Here is a 19912-nt window from a genome sequence, read left to right as displayed (position 1 = left end):
TATGCTGCCAAAGTAAAAAAATAATTTATTTTCTCAAAAACTTTAATAATTAGAACTTGCTATTTGAAACCAAATGTCACCCACTCTTCATTAATGCAATTAGATTAGCTTTCACTAGCCAGATCATCAGTTGAGGGTTTTGTTTGCACAATTGAAAAATCAAACTTCAAATTGACTCCCGTTCTCCGAAAACTGGGAATCAAGAAGAACGCAATTCTTCTTATGCGTCAGATTTTGTTTCTATTTGCCCACCCAGCTCCGGATCAAACATTTGCCAACGAAAGGTTTTTCTGAGGACAATTATTGAGATTTAAACAAAAAAATATACACCTGAACGTCCCCAATGTCTACACTCAATAAAGATTTAATAGACTAAATTTTATTCTAAATTTTATTAAAAATATAACACGGTAGTAAAAAATTAAATACTCAATGGAACACGGTCTAATTAGCGACTGTGCAGTCTTGTGAAGTGCTAAGTATCTTCATTTTTCCCCTCTTGACCTCCAATCAAGGTATCTCTACTCTCACTCTTTGATCTTCTCCTCCAGAACACCTTCGCGTAGTGGTAGAACATCCCCCCTCCCAGAAATATTAGCCCAGCTATGACAGAGTAGAGGTATATTATGCTTTTCACACCCTGTTTGATAATGCATGCGTATATTATGAGACACAAGATCATAGTGATGATAGATCCGGCGATTCCGAAAGGGGATCTGTAGCACGTTCTGTCCGGATATTTCCAGTATAAGTATAGATGAGATGAACACTGGATCAGGTACGATATTAGAGAACCTATAATAAAAATTCTGGTTATAAGAATCTGCGTTAAACAACATCCGTTATGAACACCAACTAAATCATAATTTTCAGTTACAGCTAAAAAAGATGACGATTGAAACGACAAATAACCAGTTAGTTGATATTTCTGAACCGAAGGTTCTTGCCCTTAAAACTTTTGGATCTTTTCCGTTTGTGCCCCCCCCCCCCCCGAGGAAGTGGGTGCATAATACCTGCACTCCCCAGAGACACATGCGATATTTTCACAGAAAGATAGAACACTATGCAAACACCTAAATTGTTTTTAATTAAGTTTAAAAACAATTTATGCCTTTAAATACCCGTAAATTAAGTTTGTATCTGGCATGTGCGATGGTAGTGATTTTCACTTGAAAGATACATGATTAAGAAATATTTAGAAGAGGATAAAATTGATGGAATATTTCCTACATATATTACTCGGTTAGTAATGTTAATCCTATAAGCGGCCGTAGGTTATTTAAGCTGTAATGATTAATAATAATAATAATAAATTTGGTTCCTGCGTAATCGCAGCGGAACAGCATTAGGCTACTGCGACCTGTTCTCAGCTGCCCTTTTTCTTATCATTCCCCACATTTCAGACTGTTCCTTTTATGAGCAGCATTGCTCTTTTTTGGCGACTATGGCCACTACGCCACAGATGTAAGCTGTAATGATTTACAATATTGGTAAAGATTTACTATGTAATGACACGTGATCTATAACTGGGGGTTCATAACGTACTGGGGAGGGGAATCCAATGTTTAAAGCCATTGAAGCGCGTAAGGAATTAGATGGTGCGCTAGAGCAATCGCCACTTCCGTCTCTCCGCTTGATTCGCGCGTAACATTTGCAACGCACCATAGTAATCCAAAAAAAAAAATCACACTTTTTTAAATTGTAAACCAAGATTGTTGTACAAAAGCTTGCTTTTGAAATGAGCTGGTGAAATTAAAATTTTCTGGGGTTGGGCTGTTGTTGAGGAAGAGCAGTGCAAAAAAACTACTGACTTTTGTCGGAAGAATTACTCTCCAATGACTAATGAGAGTGTAATCTATCGTGTAATCTAACTTGTTTCAGTCGGGGAGGTGCGGAGTAACCTAACTCACTAAAGGAGCTTCAAATGATGTCATTAGAGGTTATTATATGCCACTATAATCATTAATAAAAATTTATGTGAGAAAAATTTGGCGCACTTCTCGTTGGGCAGTAGCTGACACGTGTGAATGAGAGTGAAATTTAGATAGCTAGACAATTCTTGGTAACACCTGTGTTTGACTTCGGAAAAGAGCATGAACATTAAACGAGCCTTCTTTTTCTTCTACCTATATTTTATGTGCTGTGTTCTGCAAAAAGGCGAACAAGAGGTCTAGATCGCAATAAAGTGGCTTCCAAAATTTGTTGCAGGATAGTGGTCGCATGAGGAGCTTAAGTCGTACAAAAGTCGGAGAAAAATTGCATCACTCAGGGGCGCTTGGGTCTTGTATGATCGGGTCAGAATTGAATGGCTATGGTCGGAATAGGAGTCGATCAAAGGTCATTTTGGCAGGGCACGGTCTGATCAGAGACCAAAATTGGTTTACTAGTCTGATCAGATTGGGCCTGGTATTTCCAACTGGGTAATGATAGAGCACTCTAAGACTACATGTATAGACTTGAATATGTTTTGCTACAAAATGAGTTTCCGGTTTTATTCTGTGTCTGCCCTGGCAGAAAAAGAATTAAACTGAAATATCATTTTGTAGCAAAACATATTCAAGTAGTCTTAGAGTGCGACATCATTACCCAGCTGGAAGTACCAGGCCCAATCTGATCAGACTGGTAGACTAATTTTGGTCTCTGATCAGACCATGCACTGCCGAAATGACCTCTGATCAACCCTTATTGCTACCATAGCCAATCAATTCTGATCCGATCACACCAGACCCAAGCGCCCCCGTGAGATTCAATTTTCTCTCCGACTTTCGTGCAACACAAACTCCTCATGAAAACACTATCCTGCAACATATTTTTGGAGCAACTTTAATGCGGAACACGATCTAGACCTCTGGTACGCCTTTTAGCGTTACAGGAACTTCAGCACATAAAGTATAGGTAGAAACAGAAGGTTAGCTTAATGTTTATGCTTTTTCCGAAATCAAACACTCGTGTTACCAACAGCTGCCTAGTGATCTATTAGTGAGAGTCACTAAAAAACTGGTGCCCCAGTTCACAAAATGACAAACTGACTCCCACTCACAAATTGAGCTGTTATATAGCACATGAGCACAACTAATACGTGCACCTGGGGGTGCAAAATTATATGCCCACCAAGATCTGCACCAAGATCACAGCTTCAAAGCGACATAAAAGAAACTAAACTAGAACTTTTAGAGCCAATGACTATCTTTTCCCACCAAACAAAAAGTTCCTTAAATTTCTCAGGAAAATTGTCTCACCAATTAAGCACATATTAATCAACACGGATCCAGCATCGTCATGATTCTCTACTATGCAATACAACACTCCCAGTATTACGTAACTGACGACTGCTGACGTAATGAGTGCTATGTAGGGAGAGCCAAGGCGACTGTGAACCCGGGAGAGAAATTGGGGAAAGAGTTGGTCACGTGACATTGCATAGACTAACTGTCCAGTACAGAATAAGAAGGACTGGCAACTGGCGATGAATCCAACCACGATAACCCAGCACATGTAGTCGAACCAGTGGGCGTGATTGAAAATAGTTTTGTACCCTGGAAATCAAACCTCAGTGTACTCATTTTCTGTAGTGAATACTACAGATTGCTTCAGAAAGTGGTTCAATTAACAGTCAACAAGATGAAGCTAGCATAATGTCAGCTTTTTTTCCAAATTCATTGAAAGCACAGATGATTTATTAGACTTAAATCTGTTTCGGTAAAGAATTGAAGATTTCCTGATTAAAAGGTATCAAACGCTTGAAGAGATTATATGGATTCTGAGATACTCTGTTCATCATTATTCCAGCACTTTCTTCAGAAGCTGATAAATTGTGTCCAAATAAGTCTTGAAACATTGGTTTTAGGCTCTTTTATTCCAACACAAACCACCCGACCTCATCCCCCCCCCCTCCAGAATCGTTTCCCCACTTGAAATTTTGCCCAGAAAACAAGAAACGACTTTAATCCCCATACTTAGGGAAAAACGGTCCCATCCTTTATGTTTTTGGACCAGCTTCAACGGTATAATTGGGGGGTCTGTAGATTTTAACCCCCAAGAGACTCGGGCCTTTACTGGGAAAGAATTCCAGTTCCTTAGTTTGGAGGTCGCATGTGATTAACCTGTTAGCAGTGGAGAATTGTCAATTGATATCTGTTGGGCTCCTGGTTCGATGGAACTGCTGAAAAGGACAGTGCAGAATGCCACTGCCATTAAAGTGCCTATAGTTGAAAACATGCCAGCAGGGATCACACTACAAACACAAAATTGTTTCAATACCGCAGAAAACTGCCAGAATACGGCCTAAATTTCGGTTAGTAATAATCAGTCAGCTTCGATGATTCCTCAAATTTTATCGCGCATGTAAGATTCATGGCTAAGTTCTAATTTTTCGATCGTGTAAAAAGTGATAACTTTGAATTTTTATAGTGCGAGACCGGACTGAAAAAATTCCAGTTGTAAGACTTGCTAAAATGTCTGTGGAAGTCTTCGCCTGGATTTTTGAGTTATCTGATTATTACTGAAAAGAGAACTTTTCGTCGGAGCTTACACAATTTGTCAGAGCTTACACAATAAAATATCCAGACTCTATGATTGAAGTTTATTTGCTGGATGAGCAAACAATGTATCCAATTATCTTTGGATCTTCAATTATAAATTCAGCATTTCAGATTCTTCATTTTTTAAAACTTTTTTAACCCACATAATCATTAGTCTTCAGCTCAGTCATACTCAGAACAGCCTCTTCGAAAAAAATTGACTGTGGTTGTTATCATTTTATTGATATAACATCAACTGGCCTGCACTCTTCGCAGATAACTATTGTGATGAAAAACTGGCGTGGTTAGGTAAACTGATTTCATTACTAATAATAGATATAATTTTAATAGTTAGATTGTCTGTTAAAATGAAATATATTTAGTTGGATGGTTAATTACAGGTTTACAAACTGATGTATCTTAAAAACAATAAACATTAGTCCAACCCGGAAAACAAATGAGAAAAACATTTCTTTTCGAGTTGTTGCCCGAGTGAAAACCTAACATAAAAACTTTTAAGATGAGCCGTTTCTGAATGGAAAAAAAGATCGATAAATTTTGCGAAATCAAACACATCTGTTTCGTTGAAGTTTTATAAAAAGCTTTGAACCCCGGATTTGTTAAACGTTGGCTGAATTCTTATAGATTGCAGTACGTTAAAAAGCCTTTATTAACTTATTTGTAACAGATTTTTCTTCAGTTTTGTCCGGTTTCGTGGTACTTTTACGAGTCCTTGAGATTCTTGATTTTAAGGAAATCTTGGATTTAAGGAAAATTTCTGATACAGAGTTGAACTTCTTTATGAGCAATATCGCCCGGACTATTTGTTTTTGAATATTAAAGAATTGTTGTAGATGTTATCTATTAGTACAGACCTTGATTAGAATGCTGAAGATGACAACGGATTTTGCATTTATTTCGTAGAAAAGAGAAAGTGTTTGCAGGATGAAAAGTTTCGTAACTTTCGTAACGTATTTGAAAACTTCGTAAATTTTAAATGGTTATCGAAGTGTAAAGGTTTAAAGATGCCAAGATATTTAGCAAGATATTTATTTAATGCCAAGATATCTGCATGAACTGTTTTGAAAGAATTGAGGCCATTTAGTATATCATTTGTGGCACCAAAGCCCAGAATTTCACATTTGTCCGTTTTCAGGGTGAGCCTAATTAAAGGTAGCAATAGGAATACATCTGAGGTATTTGTCTCTGAGACTTCTCCAGATTTTCTCCAGAGCAAAAAAGACTTGTGTGATCGATATAAAGAACAGTTCTGCAATCCGTTGCGGACTTAGGTAGATGATTGATATACAAAAGAAACAAAAGGGGCCCCAGAAATGAGCCGTAAATTTTGCTAAATGCGCTGAGTGAATTTATCGTTCGATAGTTCTCTGGCACAGCATTACTCCCCTTTTTGTACGCCAAATACTTTTGCCTTTTTCCAAAAATTAGGAAAAATGTCCTCGTCAATGCATTGATAAAAAAAATAAGATAATGGTTCAGCGAGAACTGGACCTGACACTTTGCAAATTTTACAGCTTTGGTCATGACCAGCTGACGCTTTATTTTTAAAGTTTTTATCATATTCGTCATTTCTTCAGGTGCTGTAGGTGACATAAAAAACTTTGACTAAAAGTAATAGCAGAAAAAGGAAGAGAGTTCTTTGAGAAAATTTTGCGGCCAATGTAGTTCCCACTTTTGCTAAGAAAGCATTCATTTTCCCTGCAGTTAATTTTTAATTTTTCACTTCAATATAGTTAGAACAAAACTGTTGGTAGAATCTAAAATTTGATTCAATGGAAGGGTTGCTGCCAATTTTTGAACTAGAGTAACTTTCCTTGGCCATGCGTAGTTTCAGTTTTGCGTCAATTCTCTTTCTTTGATAGGATCCTCGATTTTGATGTCTTGGATTTTTTAGCCAGATTTGGTGAGACTTGTTTCGTGACTGAAATTTTTTTCCACTGTTCTCGCCGACTTGGGTACTTTTTCTGTGATACAGGAGGTTTCAGTGGCGGTACACCATCAAAACAATGCCTTACAAGTTTGGACACATTTAATTTTGACATCACCGGGCACCTCAAAGATTTGATGATTTAATTCATAGTGAAAATTTGTGGCATCAATATCATCTTCCGTTTTTCAAGGTGTCGGATCCTGTCTTTAGGTGTTTCGGTACATGGAAGCTCTATTAAAACCGGCTAGTGATCGCTTATATCCGTGAATATTGTTCGAATGTTGAATTTATTTGGGGCAAAACGTGCTCAAAGCTATTTGGGATTTTCAAGCTAATTCAGTAAAACTTTGATGTCTTTTTCAGCCCTTTTCAATACAGAAATTTGAGAGCGAATCAAATAGATTACGTTAAAACAACGCACGACTGCTTTTTACTCATTTATTTCAAAGGTGACATGGATGAACTAAGTTGACCTGGATGCCTGTGGGTGTTCCCCTACTACTAGCGGTATCTCCTCCACTCCCAAGTAGAACCAAAGGGAGAAGGAGAGTCCAGCTGACAAACCATCCAGACCATTCGGGAATAGCCACTTTTCTGGACAAGAAGACGAATTGTCCTGCCCAAATATATTCGTGATATCTTTAACATCTATATATCCAGATATATGTCTTCATTAACTGATTCACTTCTTTAAATAAAAAAAGCAAACAGACAAAATCATATTATGATTGCAAATTGATATTGTTTTGGGGAAATTTTGAGTTCTACGGGTCAATTAAAGATTACATAAGAAAAATATTTAAATGAATGACACTTAAGAATTTTGAATGATTGTCCTGAGATTGGTGTAAAAGGAAGCCTTCAAATAAATTGCCATTGGGTCTAAAATAAAAAAAATATATTTTTACTGAAAATGCACTCACTGTGTTGTCATCGCACTCCCCAAGAACCCACTAAAACAGAACACAAGCAGATATCAATTTGTTCAATGCATATCACGAGGGAGATAAAGAAAAGGCAAAACTACTATATATTATCTGAATAAGACTAAGAATGCAACTTCATAAAATATGTGCCAGTTTACATTTTGGATGGCTTTTTTCAAGTGAGCCTCAATGTTCCCGTCACGTTTATAAACGACTCGTGCTGACCAATTAAACAGCTAGGAACTGGAGGAAATCAACAAGTCAATTTTGCAATAGCTGGGAACTGGAAGAGATAAACATAATCAGATTTAACATCTCATGGAACAGCCAATGTGCGTAGAAGTGCGATCATTTTGTTCCGTAGACACCCGGACTCGTTCATTTTTGAAAACCTCAATTCGGTACAATTATGGGCCATTTATGCTTATTAAAACCCTGAAAAGTTATTCATCTTAATTATTCATTGCTGTACTTCTTATTAAAAAGCCTTAAAAAATGAGGGTATTTTTCAATTACAAAACTTACTCAGACGAAAACAGATAAACTAACCATTCAAAGTCAAAATATTGAAGCAAAATTGGTGCTACTGAATTTCAATTTTTAGGACCCTAAAAACATTAGTTTTGCAGTGGTATTAGAATTTTTAATTTTCCAAATTAAAGTGTTCATCTGCATTAATTGCACTACTTGATTTGTAGCGCCATGAAAAGATAAGAAAAGTAAAAACAATTCAAACTTTCTTCAGCTTTTTTTCAACGAGATTTGAAAAAAATTGCAAATATCTTAAATCACCGATTTTTGTAGAATTGCAATACTTTCCTGTTTGTTTTGATGTCAGAACAATTTACCCAGTTCCATTTTATCATATGCCTTCTTTGTTTCACCCTGTCGTTAATTTTTACAGAAAGACATCTGTTTTATGTTTGTAATACAAAGAGCTACTAAACAACTCTTGATAATTACACGAAACGTCTTTCCTTGATTAAAAGTACCAGTGCATGTTTGTTGGTTATAATTGCTAAAGCAGGTCGAACGTGATATATGAACCAAGTGTAGTTGCAGAAAAAAAACGATCAAATCAAAAATGGAAAAAGGAAAACATGCTCATAAAAAATTAAAACCAAAGTAAAAAAAATTCAGAGTTGAAAAGCATTCAATTTCAAGACATTTAGACTTGCATTTGATTTTAGTTTGAAGCACACTAAAAAATACAACTCATAAAATTTGTCCTGTTAATGTGAACTGAGCTCCAAAATCATAGTGCTCCAAAATCACAAACACTTTTTCATCAATTTCATTACATTATTTCAATGATATCAATGAAACTATATCAAAAAAATGTGATGTATTACAAATTGCCGATGGTACAGCAATTCAATGTCATGCAAAAAGTGAAGCATATCTATACAGCTAAAGGCCGAAGATGCATTAAACAAAACAGATAGATATATGAAACAAAACAGGCTAACCTTGAATGAGGGAAAAAAGGATATAATGGGTTTCCGGAATGAAAAATCGCCTATCGTCCAAAATATTAAATTCAAATGACAAGTACTGGAAGCAACTGAAAAATATAGAGATATAGGTGTAATAATTGATAAGGAAATGGCATGCCAAGATCAACTAAACAAAGTTATCAGTAAAATGACTTCAGCAATCAGATCATTATATTTTTTTTCCTCATCAAGTATCATTAAAAACGAGAATGAATTTTTTCATATCACCTGTTTTGTCTTATTTGAATTTTAATGCCTTTTTTGAAAAAAATACTATCTTACTTTATCGAATGATTTTACAAACAGATTAAATGGGCAATAAAAATGTGTTTTCTGAAAATAACATACAAAACTGCCAGATATCTACAACCAGAAACAAATTTTTTCCAATGACACTCCAAATGAAAAGAGTGTCATTACATAGGTTTTTCAATATACTTCAACAAACGAACAACATCTCTTAATTAAACATTTTAAATTTTTAGAAAATGTGCCATTTATAGTAAACAAACACACCCATGACCTTTGCTTAGAATAAAAAAAATAAAACAAAATGGAGCAATGGTGCAATTGTTCGAAAATGGAAAAAACTTCGAATCACAATTAGAAAAGAAACGTTGAAGACTAAACTTAAAGGAAGATTTATAATGGAAATGCTTCTACGGCACGCACGAGTTCCAATGGACAGAAGTGTAGCAGGATTGAAATACTTTTTTGAATATTTTATTCAGAAAACCGAACTTTAGTTTCTTGTGAATTAGTAAGATAATAAAAATTGGTTTATAAATTTCTATTTTGTAACATTAACCAAGCGATTAGTTTGATTTACATGTCCTTGGTGGAAAAAATAATAATTCCTATACTGGAATTGATTTCTCACGTTGGAAATCGAAAAACAATTGAAATATCACGTCTTTTTTGCATAGGGTGGCTGAGCGTCTTGAAACAGCATTTAACTTTCAAGTGCGCTAAACTCATTGGATTTTTATGTTTCATAATTTTTTTAAACTTATTGAAGGTAACTTTTAAAGCTGTTACCTTGTTGAAGTCGAACTTGGGAATGGCTCCGATGTAGAACACAGCCATGACAATCAGAGTGAGGACTGTGAATGCAAACTGGATTGCGAATGATAGTTTAACCCCTACGACATTGAGGAGGGTGAACAAGATGGCGAAGAATAGCCACCAGAGAGGCTGCCATTTAGGGTCACTGTCTGTTATGTCCACCTAAACAGAACGGAAGCATCACATGCCTACAAGTATAAAGCTGATCTTTCGACCAAGAACGCAAATGCGTAATAATCAGATCTTCTCATGTCAATGGTTTACAAAAATTTTATTTTCTATATTGGTACTTTTTCCTCAAGATTTTAATTGTTTTAATAGACTAGCAGAGTCTTTTAGACTGTCGGCGTTTTTGAGCTGCCAAATAAAATTGGCGAAAACAGTTAAAATTGAAACTGGATCAAAACTTTAGAGAGGATTTAACAGGTGTTCTATAGCAAACAGATCTAGATCTATGTTATCTTTCAAACATGTCTTAAATGCATTAAAAATTTAAAATCTAGATCTCATAGAATCAAAGAGAACGGGTTAAAATTTCCAGTAAAACAGAAAAAAAATGAAAAAGTGTTTTTTTTTCTAATTTTGAACCTCCAGAACAGTGGATATAAGTGCATTAAGACTAATTAGTTACGTATAATATTAAAATAGTTACGTAGCCATCATTAAAATTGTGTTATTCGATGTAAAAAAAAAGTGCAGGAAAAAAATTGGAAAACTTTTACACACATTGATATTTTAATTCGAAAGTGGCGAATCGACAGTTTTTGAACAGTACGTCATTTTAGTTTTATGTCGACAATCAAACTGAAAAGCTAGGTTCATAAAAAGTTGTTACGGTTCTGTTTCGAAAAAAAAGACATTAAATCGAAACAATTAGCTTGTTTCAATAAAAAAGAGACTTGGCGCTCAGTGATAATCTTGAGTACTGATTTGTGAAAATATAAGCCAGTATTTGAGTATGTTTCACACATTTTCAGTCTTTGTTAAAATGTAGGGCGAATGAAAATACAAGCCTTTTGTATTCACCATTTACAAAAAAGGTTACAATGAGTGTGCCTACTGTCTCTTTTTGACAGTTAACACAATAATTTATGGCTGCTGGATGTATACCCACTAAAAAAGTAAGGTAATTTTACTTTAAAGCTCATCTCAAATGTTAAGGTATATCTGCCTTTCCTTGTCTCACTTTTACTAAGACTAAACTTCCCCAAACTTTAATTGAAAAATTAAGGCCGCACTATTTTAACCAAAACCTTAAAATTAACCCTAACTTACTTTAATATTGCTTAATTAGTTAATTAGTGGTAGCAATAAAATTCCCCTAACTTCCCCTGACTAAGTTCAAATGCTCTAAATTTGAGGTATGTTAGTTAAAACAATGAAATTAGGTAAAAATTAAGAGAAAGTTACCACTATCGTGGGAGCAACTAATTAAGTTACTTTTAATGCAAATAAGAGTAAAATTAAGTTGTTTGTTAAGGTAGAAAAACCTAAGCTTTTTCATCATCAGAAAAGACTTGAACAAATCCTTCATACATTCTGAAAACTCAGCTCGGACCAATCTAGTGAGGGGGGCAATCAGATAGCCAGACTAGAAGAAGACAATGAAAGAACCAAAGCAACAGTGAAGGAGACCACATCTCATTCAGAACCACAAGTCTCGAAAATAGATGTTGGATATTCATCTCAAGAAGACGCTTCTGCAGCAACATCAAATGCAGAGCGACCACCACCGGAATCATCAGAGCATTCACAAAAATCATCATGAAACAGAAAAAACCAGATACTTTTCGGAGCTCTTCTCCCCACAAAATCGCTTCAAAAAAGAGGGAGGTTGTGATGGTTTTGAAAGAACGTCATCATCAAAAAACAGAAAAAAACAAGATACATTTTGGAGCTCTTCTCCCCACAAAATTGCTTTAAAAAGAGGGAGGTTGTGATGGTTTCGCAAGAACGTCAAGGAATTTGACAATAATTTCAGCTAGCAAAAGAAAAAATTACCTGACGATTGCTATGTCAAAAAATAATGCCCACGAAATTAAATTTCAACGTAATTCTAAATTTGTCTTTGCGTTGTCGTTATCTTTATTGATCAATCAATCAGATGTCAGAAGTTATCTCCTTAAACCTATGGAAATCTGACTCTAACAACCAGTGATTTCAGACTCGACTCTCAGAAAAGTAACAAAATTGGAAAAGCGTGTCCGGGATTCTGAACCAAGATCTATTCCCAGGTCAATCATGTAAAATAGTTTTAGCTAATCCAAACTTTCACTATATTTTTGCATAGACGTGTTACTCCTGTGCACAATTTACAGTAGGATTGTTCTCTCACAATCGTCTTACATCATTCTTACCATATAAGCCCCAATGGCAAACAAAATGACACTGCAAACTGTGACTACTTTGAGAGTCTCAGCCAGACCAGTCATGAACCCAAGTGACTCTCCCAGAAGAGCTGTGACGTAAGTGTAGGGACCTCCAGCATCAGGCCGAAAGGAGGCCAGCTCTGCAACTGTCATTCCCAGTAAAATGTACATGATTGTCACTATCACTAGACATATACAGGCGCCTGAAGCAGAAATAGCTAAAAGCATCCAATATTTTGAGCAATATAAAATGTTGGCTCCTCTCTCATTATACCTTTAAAAAAGTACCGGGCACTCCTGCTTCAATTACCTGGTCTAACAAGCTCCTAAACGCATGGTCCATCGCTGCATGATAGTCTTCAGATCAGAGATAAATTAGGCGTTCGACCGCAACTTACCCCACATACCCCCATTGTATAAAGACAAACCGACTAACGTCGGACGAATTGCTCTCGAACGACTTGCGAGACAATCCATTCAGATGAGGGCACAGCGTAGAGAAACTTTTATGATGCTAATACTCTGACTGGGGAGGGTTTTCAACATGTGACATGCAGGATGACAGTCGCGAACAGTAAACACTATAGGCTACTCGGGATAAACACGGTCCTATAATCACTTTAAATTTAGCGAACGACATCATTTCTAATTGATCGCAATTGAATTCACTCCGAAAAAATGGAGTCAAGCGTGAAAAAGACATTCAAGAAGTGGAATCAAAAGAATGTTCCAACAGAAACCAGTCAAGCGAAAATTTATATAACAAAGACACACATGTTTACAATATTTGCTTCAAACTTTGTTCGAGAGCAATTATAAAATATGATCTCTTAGAAAATCGGAAATTGGCAATAAAATCAATAACAACCTACACTTATTGTGGGATACAATAGCATCAGCTATAGACAAAAAAATTCCATAATTTGAGATTTGAGAAGATCAGCGTGGCCTTTTTGAACGGGAAAATTTTTGTCCGCAATGTAAACGGACGAAAGATTGTGGAAAAACAACAAAAAATACTAATAAGAACGAATTAAACCAAAATTTGGTCCGCATCGTCTTGGTTTGCCTCTACGTGGGGACATTCAGATTTAGTTCAAATCATCTACGGGATCTCAGCCCAATGGATAAAAGCAATACTTGAGCTTATTTAATATTTCTATCAACAAGAATGCTCTTAATTTTTTAAAATTAAATTGCTGATTGCAATGAGCAGTAAGGAATACTTGGAAAGACTTCAGCAAAGGAATCCGCGGACCAGTTCATACCCAATCGTTGACAGACCGTAGTTAGAGTATGAAAAAACTTGAACTATTGCAATCTGCGCGGTCTCCATTATTAAAAAATCTTGGTTTATCTTGATCTAAAATTTGAATGTTTGCTGATTATTTCTTATTGCCAATCTTAATGTTTTCTCCGATCTTTGATGTTTCTTCCTCTCTCCCTCAGCCTTTTAACTCTCGTTTTTTAATTTCCTCGCGTTTATGAACTAAACTCAAGTCCCCTCCTGTTGGATGACACTGCTTAAGAAAAGACTCCCCTCTCAATGGGTGAGTTCAATAGTAACTCGGGCGTGTTTCTAATTCATGAGAAGGTTGATTCAGCTCAACACAAGCGTCTAGGAAAAGCTATCTTTACTTTGCATCCCACACAATCTGGTCGGTAAATATCAGACAAGTTCAACTAATTGCTGCGTTCAACTACGGAGCTAGCAACAACAGCATAGTAGCTGATCCTGGTATAATAAAAACAGAAAGTGACTGAACTGCTCTGTCGACGGCAATGGAATGTCCCAGTGACTGATAATTTCTGCTATCAGATAACAACGACATGCGCAGTAAGGCCTTCTTCACAGTGCTTGACAGACCGCCCGAAACTTTGATTGCAAGAGGGACGAACAGAATTCATTGTTGAGCACAGCTATTTTCACACTGAACATATTTTCGATCTTCAGCAGCTTCAATTGCATAGCCAGACTTCTCTGACGCGAGAGAAATAATGTGCGGTTGCGGAGTGGAAGTTACGGTTATGTCTCGAGCAGCATATTAGCCAGATTTATGAGACAAATTAGCTGCTGAATAGGCGGAGACAAATTAGCTTCTGAACAGGCGGAAGCTATACGATCGCGAATTCTATCGTGCCTTGAAATTGCATCTCCCCTTCCATGACAGGAAACTGTATGGTCACTAAATGTGTCCAAGGTACCTGACTTGCAATAGGGACATTTTCTTTCTTGATCATAAACGGCAATCGCGAGCCTGTAATTGACACTGACTTGAAACCCTTCAGCCGAAAGGTGTAGACCTTAAGCGGGAATTGGAGGTGCAGCAAGCCACCCGCCGGACTGAGGCAGGCATAATGATTGGAGTCTTGCTTTTCTCTGGTTGACGTTTGTTTTCTTAATAGGACAAGTTTATCTTTATCAAGTGCTTTTTGGATCTATTTTTTCTTGAGCGCTCTTTAAAAGTGTCACTTTCTGAGGGACGCCAACTTGTTATTTTGTTGAGCAGCTCGTCTGAGGCTATAATTGAGCCCACAAACTCACCTTTGTATTGCACTTGTGACTGTCTGATGCCTAGTCCCGACAAAAACATTAGTAAGGAAGACTGTTTCTATGCGTCATCACCAATCATTGTGCCGAAATTTCTATCCAACAGTTCTCTTTGGCCGTCATCTAAACTTTTCAATACTTCGAGCATCTCGTGCTGGAGTGTTAGTTCGGAAAGAGTATACTAGTTTCGGAGTTCCCAAATAGTAATAAAGGATACCTAATGCACACTGAGGATTGTTGAGGTGACAATAATTGTCCAGCATAAATAAATTTTTTGAGCGCTCCTCTTCAAACAAGAAGTGACAAATTTTTGCAGCACCCAGAACTTCAAAACCGTTTCCCGAATTCTTTTTTACTGCCTGATCAACGGAGGGTAAATCTTTAATTTTGTCTCTATTCAAGATTAAACATCTCTCAGGGCCTTCATTGGCTAGGATTTAAAGCATTTGTTTGATCTGATCTTCAGACACAGCAATAAACCAATCATCTAAGTGCCAAGTGTGCTGTAACAAAGTCGAAACTGAAGTCATGATCTTTTCTATGAATGGCCATAACGTCAAGGAGAACAATAACAGTCCAAGCGGATCACCCTGGTAAACAACCGATTCACTTTGAATGATTGCATTGTTAGAAAAGAGTGGTGTGTGCTGGGAGAAGCAAAAATTGATGAAGGCGGCAATTCCAGGAATAAATTCATAAGTTGCTTTTAATAAGTGTGAACACTTACCTGAAATCAGAGTTTTTTTAAATCAATTTGAAGCACGTCTTTGTCAGTCTGAGCACTAACTATATAATCGCACGTAATATTTGACAAATGAAGGATTGCCTGAGCGCCTCCGCTAATGCCTTCTCCCAATTGCAAACTATCAAACAGTTCAATTGCTTTTGATTTTGCTTCACTTGCCAACCACTTTGCCATGAGACGTCGCAACACTTCGCCAACTGCTATCGGACGCACCCCACCTTTCTTTTTGGATAAAGCAGTGAGTGAAGCGCAGCAGAGTGTTTTGGAAACAAAAACAGGGAAGAGTCCCCTGCTACCAAAATTTACAAACTTTGTTACCGCTTTCAGAGCAAACTCAGACCGATCAGTTGCAAAGCAGTCTACTGCGCGCTGAAGATGTTTTGGAAACATCTTAGAGGGACCGGCTGCCGTGTGCTTGCTGAATCTGTTTAGTTGTTTATAAACAACACATTCCCTGAATTGGAACGCATTGGATGCAGTGTCCTCAGGTATACTGACGCCAGGTAACAGTATTTTTGGGTTTAATTTTTCCTGTGCTTTGAATGTAGCTATGTTATTGGGTGCGAGACGTTCAGGAGCTAAAACTTTACCAGCTTGACCAATTTGGCCTTGTCAGCACAACGTATTTGCTCTGACCGATGTTTCTTCAATGCTGTTAGGTTTCTTTCGTTCTGAATGTTTCATGAAGACAGCTTCTGACCAAAGCTTCCCAAATTCAACGGCGTTCTAACGATGAAAAAGTTCTGCGAAACGTTGGTCTTGATTGCGTTTTTGCCTCCTCGGTTACAAGCTCGTAGAACGCATTGTGAAACCGCAAAAAGTTTTTGCCAATTTGTCTTGTTGTCTGGAGCCTCAACACATTCAAAAAGAATCACTGATAGCAATTGAGACCATCTTCCTCTGAATTTGATAGGAACAAAGCAAAAGGTTGGCACGTAAGAACTCTTATTGTTATTTTCGTGTACTGATCGCAGTTTTCCGGCACTTAAAAATGGTATCTGGCAGAAAAAGAACTGTGCCTTGAGCTACGTAGAAAAACTCTATCACTTACAATATGCAATTCCCGAGTCAAACCCGTATGCATTTCTTTGCTGGTTTCAGGATTTTGTGGTTTGCTTTGTGTGCCTGCCCATATTCTCTAATTTCGTTGCACCACTCTCGTCGAAAATTGCATTCCTTAAGTTGTATTTCATTTTGAAGAAAAATTTAGGTCGGGGGAACTAATTTTGAAAAACTACCACTAGGATCAAAGACTGTTTTATGTTAAAAGACAATTATTTTCACAAGCAAACCGCCCAAGAAAACTTGGGGTACAGACGGGGCTGGAGGGGTTTTAGGAACAATCTCATCGGATATTAGGCACTTCGTCTAGCCTCACAGGCAAGACGCAAAAACAGGTGGCTTCTGTAAATTTCTCTTGTTTGTTTGTTGATTTTGCTTAACGAGCTAACAGAGTTAACGAGGCACGTGCTCAACACTTTTTTTCAATCTATTGAGCACGTTAGATTATGTACTTCTTTCAGATGAAAGAGTTCCCAATTGCTATGCACCCAATTAACGCAGCATCTTTGGATTGTTTCTCAGTGCTGTATTTGGTTGAGAACAGAACCAAAAGCATTCTACCAAAGTACACGAATCTGCTAAATTGATTATGTTTAGCTTCTTTCATAAAGTTGAAATATGCTATTCTTTCGAGAGTAGCTGAACAGAGATCAAAGAAAAGTTAAGGTATTAAATAAAACTGATGATTAAAAATGATGATTAAAACAGATGACCATATATAAGCTCAATTGCGTTTTGGCTTCTCCGAACATTCGAATTTTTTTTGGACAGATTACAATTAGATTTTCATAAAGTGGGAACGCAAGAAAACGCTTCAAAGATAAAAGTCAAAACTTAAAACATGCACATATCGGCATATTTATTTTTACCTACGTGCCTAGAGTTTTTTGGAAAATTTGCTTGCGTATCAATTTTCGGCACCGTATCAATTTTACAAAATCTTCTCTGATCAGATTAGAACTTTTGCGTTTCACGACAAATAAATTAAGATTATCTATAATATGTTTTTACTGATCAATTTTTGAGAAAATCAACCATGCGTATGGTTTTTTGATAGTCTGTTATGTTTGATAGGACATAAGATATGATGGGATTTTGTATTGATTCGTTCATGAATTTTTGCTGTTGCTTAAATCAACATACCTCTCAATAGTGACGTTGGACAACACTTCAAAACGGAACTACTTATTGTGCTCTCCTAGCAGTCTCCGATCAGACTTCCTTGCGTTTGAAATGGTATCTGATCAGATTTTGGAAAATTGAAATTCCTTTTGATCAGAAAAAAGTGCGCTCGAAGGTCTCCTTTGTTCAGGCTACCATGCGCTCAAAACATAACCCCCCGATTTTGTGCTAGCTCAAACCATCACTGATCAGAAAAATGTGCGCCCAAAATCTGCCTCTGATCAGACCACCCCGGGCCGAACTGGCCTAGGATCAGCCAAGTTTCAGACCACTGTCAAGATAAACGTCAAGTGGGGGTTGATTTCCGCGGGGGTTTATTTCCTATCTAAAATTATGTGGGTATTTACCCATGGGGTGTTTTTTCCGAAGCCGTTTTGACATACCTAAGAATCCGGCCTCAAGACACGATTGCCACCCGTAGATGTCGCCCGATATGACTGCGCCCACGCCCATGGCCCATAGATGGTACACTCTGATGTGATATTTGGCCCCGTGCCCCTCCCACTCCCTCTCCCTCTCATGATTAATATGTGCCCTCTCGGATGTTACATCTGTTCTACCTGTGTCACTGTTGTGCTGCTCCAAATCTTCATAGGAGGCATTGCTTTTCATTGCTCAGTAACGTTGCGTTCGTAGAAGTGATTAAAAATTGAAATTTAAAAAATCCAATTGGGAAAAATATTTGTAAAATTGAATACAAAATCTTTTTTGTTAAAATTAACAAATTAAGTTTTCCGCAAAGAACTTTAATTGATGAATTGCAAACATAAATTTTTTATTAAAATTTATTATTCAAAATTTTTATTATTTGATTACTAAACAAAATTGATTGTTTTATTTTTTAGTAAAATTAGCCAATCAAAATCCCGCAAACAACTTCAAACCTGCGAGTGAAATATGGCTAAAAAGTAATTAAGTAATTTGTCAGTTTGCAGGAATGTTTTCAGGAGTCTACTGATAATAACAGAGTAAAACGTAAATCAGAACCATCCAAGCCAATGCAAACTTATTAAATTAAACCTCGAAGAATAAACTCAATAACTGGTTCTATAGGATCTCTTCATCTGACCATCATTCAGGTTTGACCCATAGTCATCTCCTACCCAAATATTTACAATAACAAATTTATAACATAGGCAAACAATTGAGTTCAAAAATCTTCAAGTTGAAGTTCAAGAACAATCGTTGGAATTATGTAACTTTTGTTCAGATCTTTAACTGTTTAAGATTGAAGCTTTCAGTCAGTGCTTTGCACATCAACCATAAATGCTGAGCATAACTGTTTTTCCAATCAAGCAAAACTAGCCGATCAGAAAATAGAGCCGAAATCAAAATTTAAATTTGTAAAGAGAGCCGCGAACCACGTAGCCGTTTTTATTCTGTGTCGTGGATAATAGTCCTAGAATAAATCAGCACTGAAACAGAGTTTCAATTCTGGATTTTTACTATGGCCATGTTACTTAAATTGGCCTCGTGGCTTTATTTTCCAATCAGTCATTTTTCAAGACTAATTGCTGTTTTTCATAAATTGAACCAAAAAAATTGATAAAAAAACGATCAAATGAAAAAAAAATTGAAAAATAAACAGTCAAATTTCGTGGAAATGCGAGTACTGGGAGTAAAATTAAAAGATGAGAAAATATATGACACTAATTGTAAGTGATAATTAGCTCTCTTGACAATCGGTTCTTTTAAAGACCTGTTTTTGACCTGAGCACCCTGGGCAACATCAACAACTCCACCAGTGGCTAACAACTGTCAGTATTGGTATTAATTTTAACTAGAGTCGATGTGAAAGCATTTGGACAAATACTCTAAACGCACGCATGGAGAACATTATAATGTATTTGTATTTGAGAGAACAAATGATTTCATAAATAAGTGTAACATGTTTTGTTCACTCTTACAATTCAAGTCTGCAGAACTGTGTAACAGTTTGTTCATATTGGTTAACTTACATTTACTTGGATAGGAAATTGTTAAATAATGTAGGCCTACATGAAGTATGCAAGTCAAGCTGATGTTTAACATTGGAAAAATAATTT

At 36.6% G+C, this 19912-nt stretch overlaps 1 protein-coding gene across 1 annotated transcript; it reads right to left on the bottom strand.

Moving 5' to 3' along the window:
* Positions 1-369: 369 nt before the first annotated feature.
* LOC142348345 (amino-acid permease RocC-like) lies at positions 370-19709 on the bottom strand. Its single transcript, XM_075399659.1, has 9 exons — positions 19681-19709; positions 18251-19114; positions 12316-12530; positions 9932-10120; positions 7395-7424; positions 6945-7087; positions 4104-4234; positions 3240-3536; positions 370-795 (listed from the first exon to the last, which is right to left on the bottom strand). Exons 2-9 carry the CDS (start codon positions 18477-18479, stop codon positions 476-478), a joined length of 1554 nt encoding a protein of 517 aa, XP_075255774.1. The 5' UTR covers positions 18480-19114; positions 19681-19709; the 3' UTR covers positions 370-475.
* Positions 19710-19912: the final 203 nt, after the last annotated feature.

Source organism: Convolutriloba macropyga, chromosome 10, assembly GCF_964194025.1.
Source record: "Convolutriloba macropyga chromosome 10, txConMacr16.3, whole genome shotgun sequence".
In the NCBI taxonomy this organism is placed as follows: domain Eukaryota; kingdom Metazoa; phylum Xenacoelomorpha; order Acoela; family Convolutidae; genus Convolutriloba; species Convolutriloba macropyga.
This window is presented reverse-complemented; position numbering and strand designations above follow the sequence as displayed.

Coding starts and splice junctions, on each gene's coding strand:
- LOC142348345 (XM_075399659.1), bottom strand. CDS start 18,479: ATGAAAAGCAATGCCTCCTATGAAGATTTGGAGCAGCACAACAGTGAC. Junction 4,235..6,944: donor GAACACCCACAGGCATCCAG/GTCAACTTAGTT, acceptor TTGTGTTTGTAG/TGTGATCCCTGCTGGCATGT. Junction 3,537..4,103: donor CAATTCTCCACTGCTAACAG/GTTAATCACATG, acceptor TTTGATTTCCAG/GGTACAAAACTATTTTCAAT.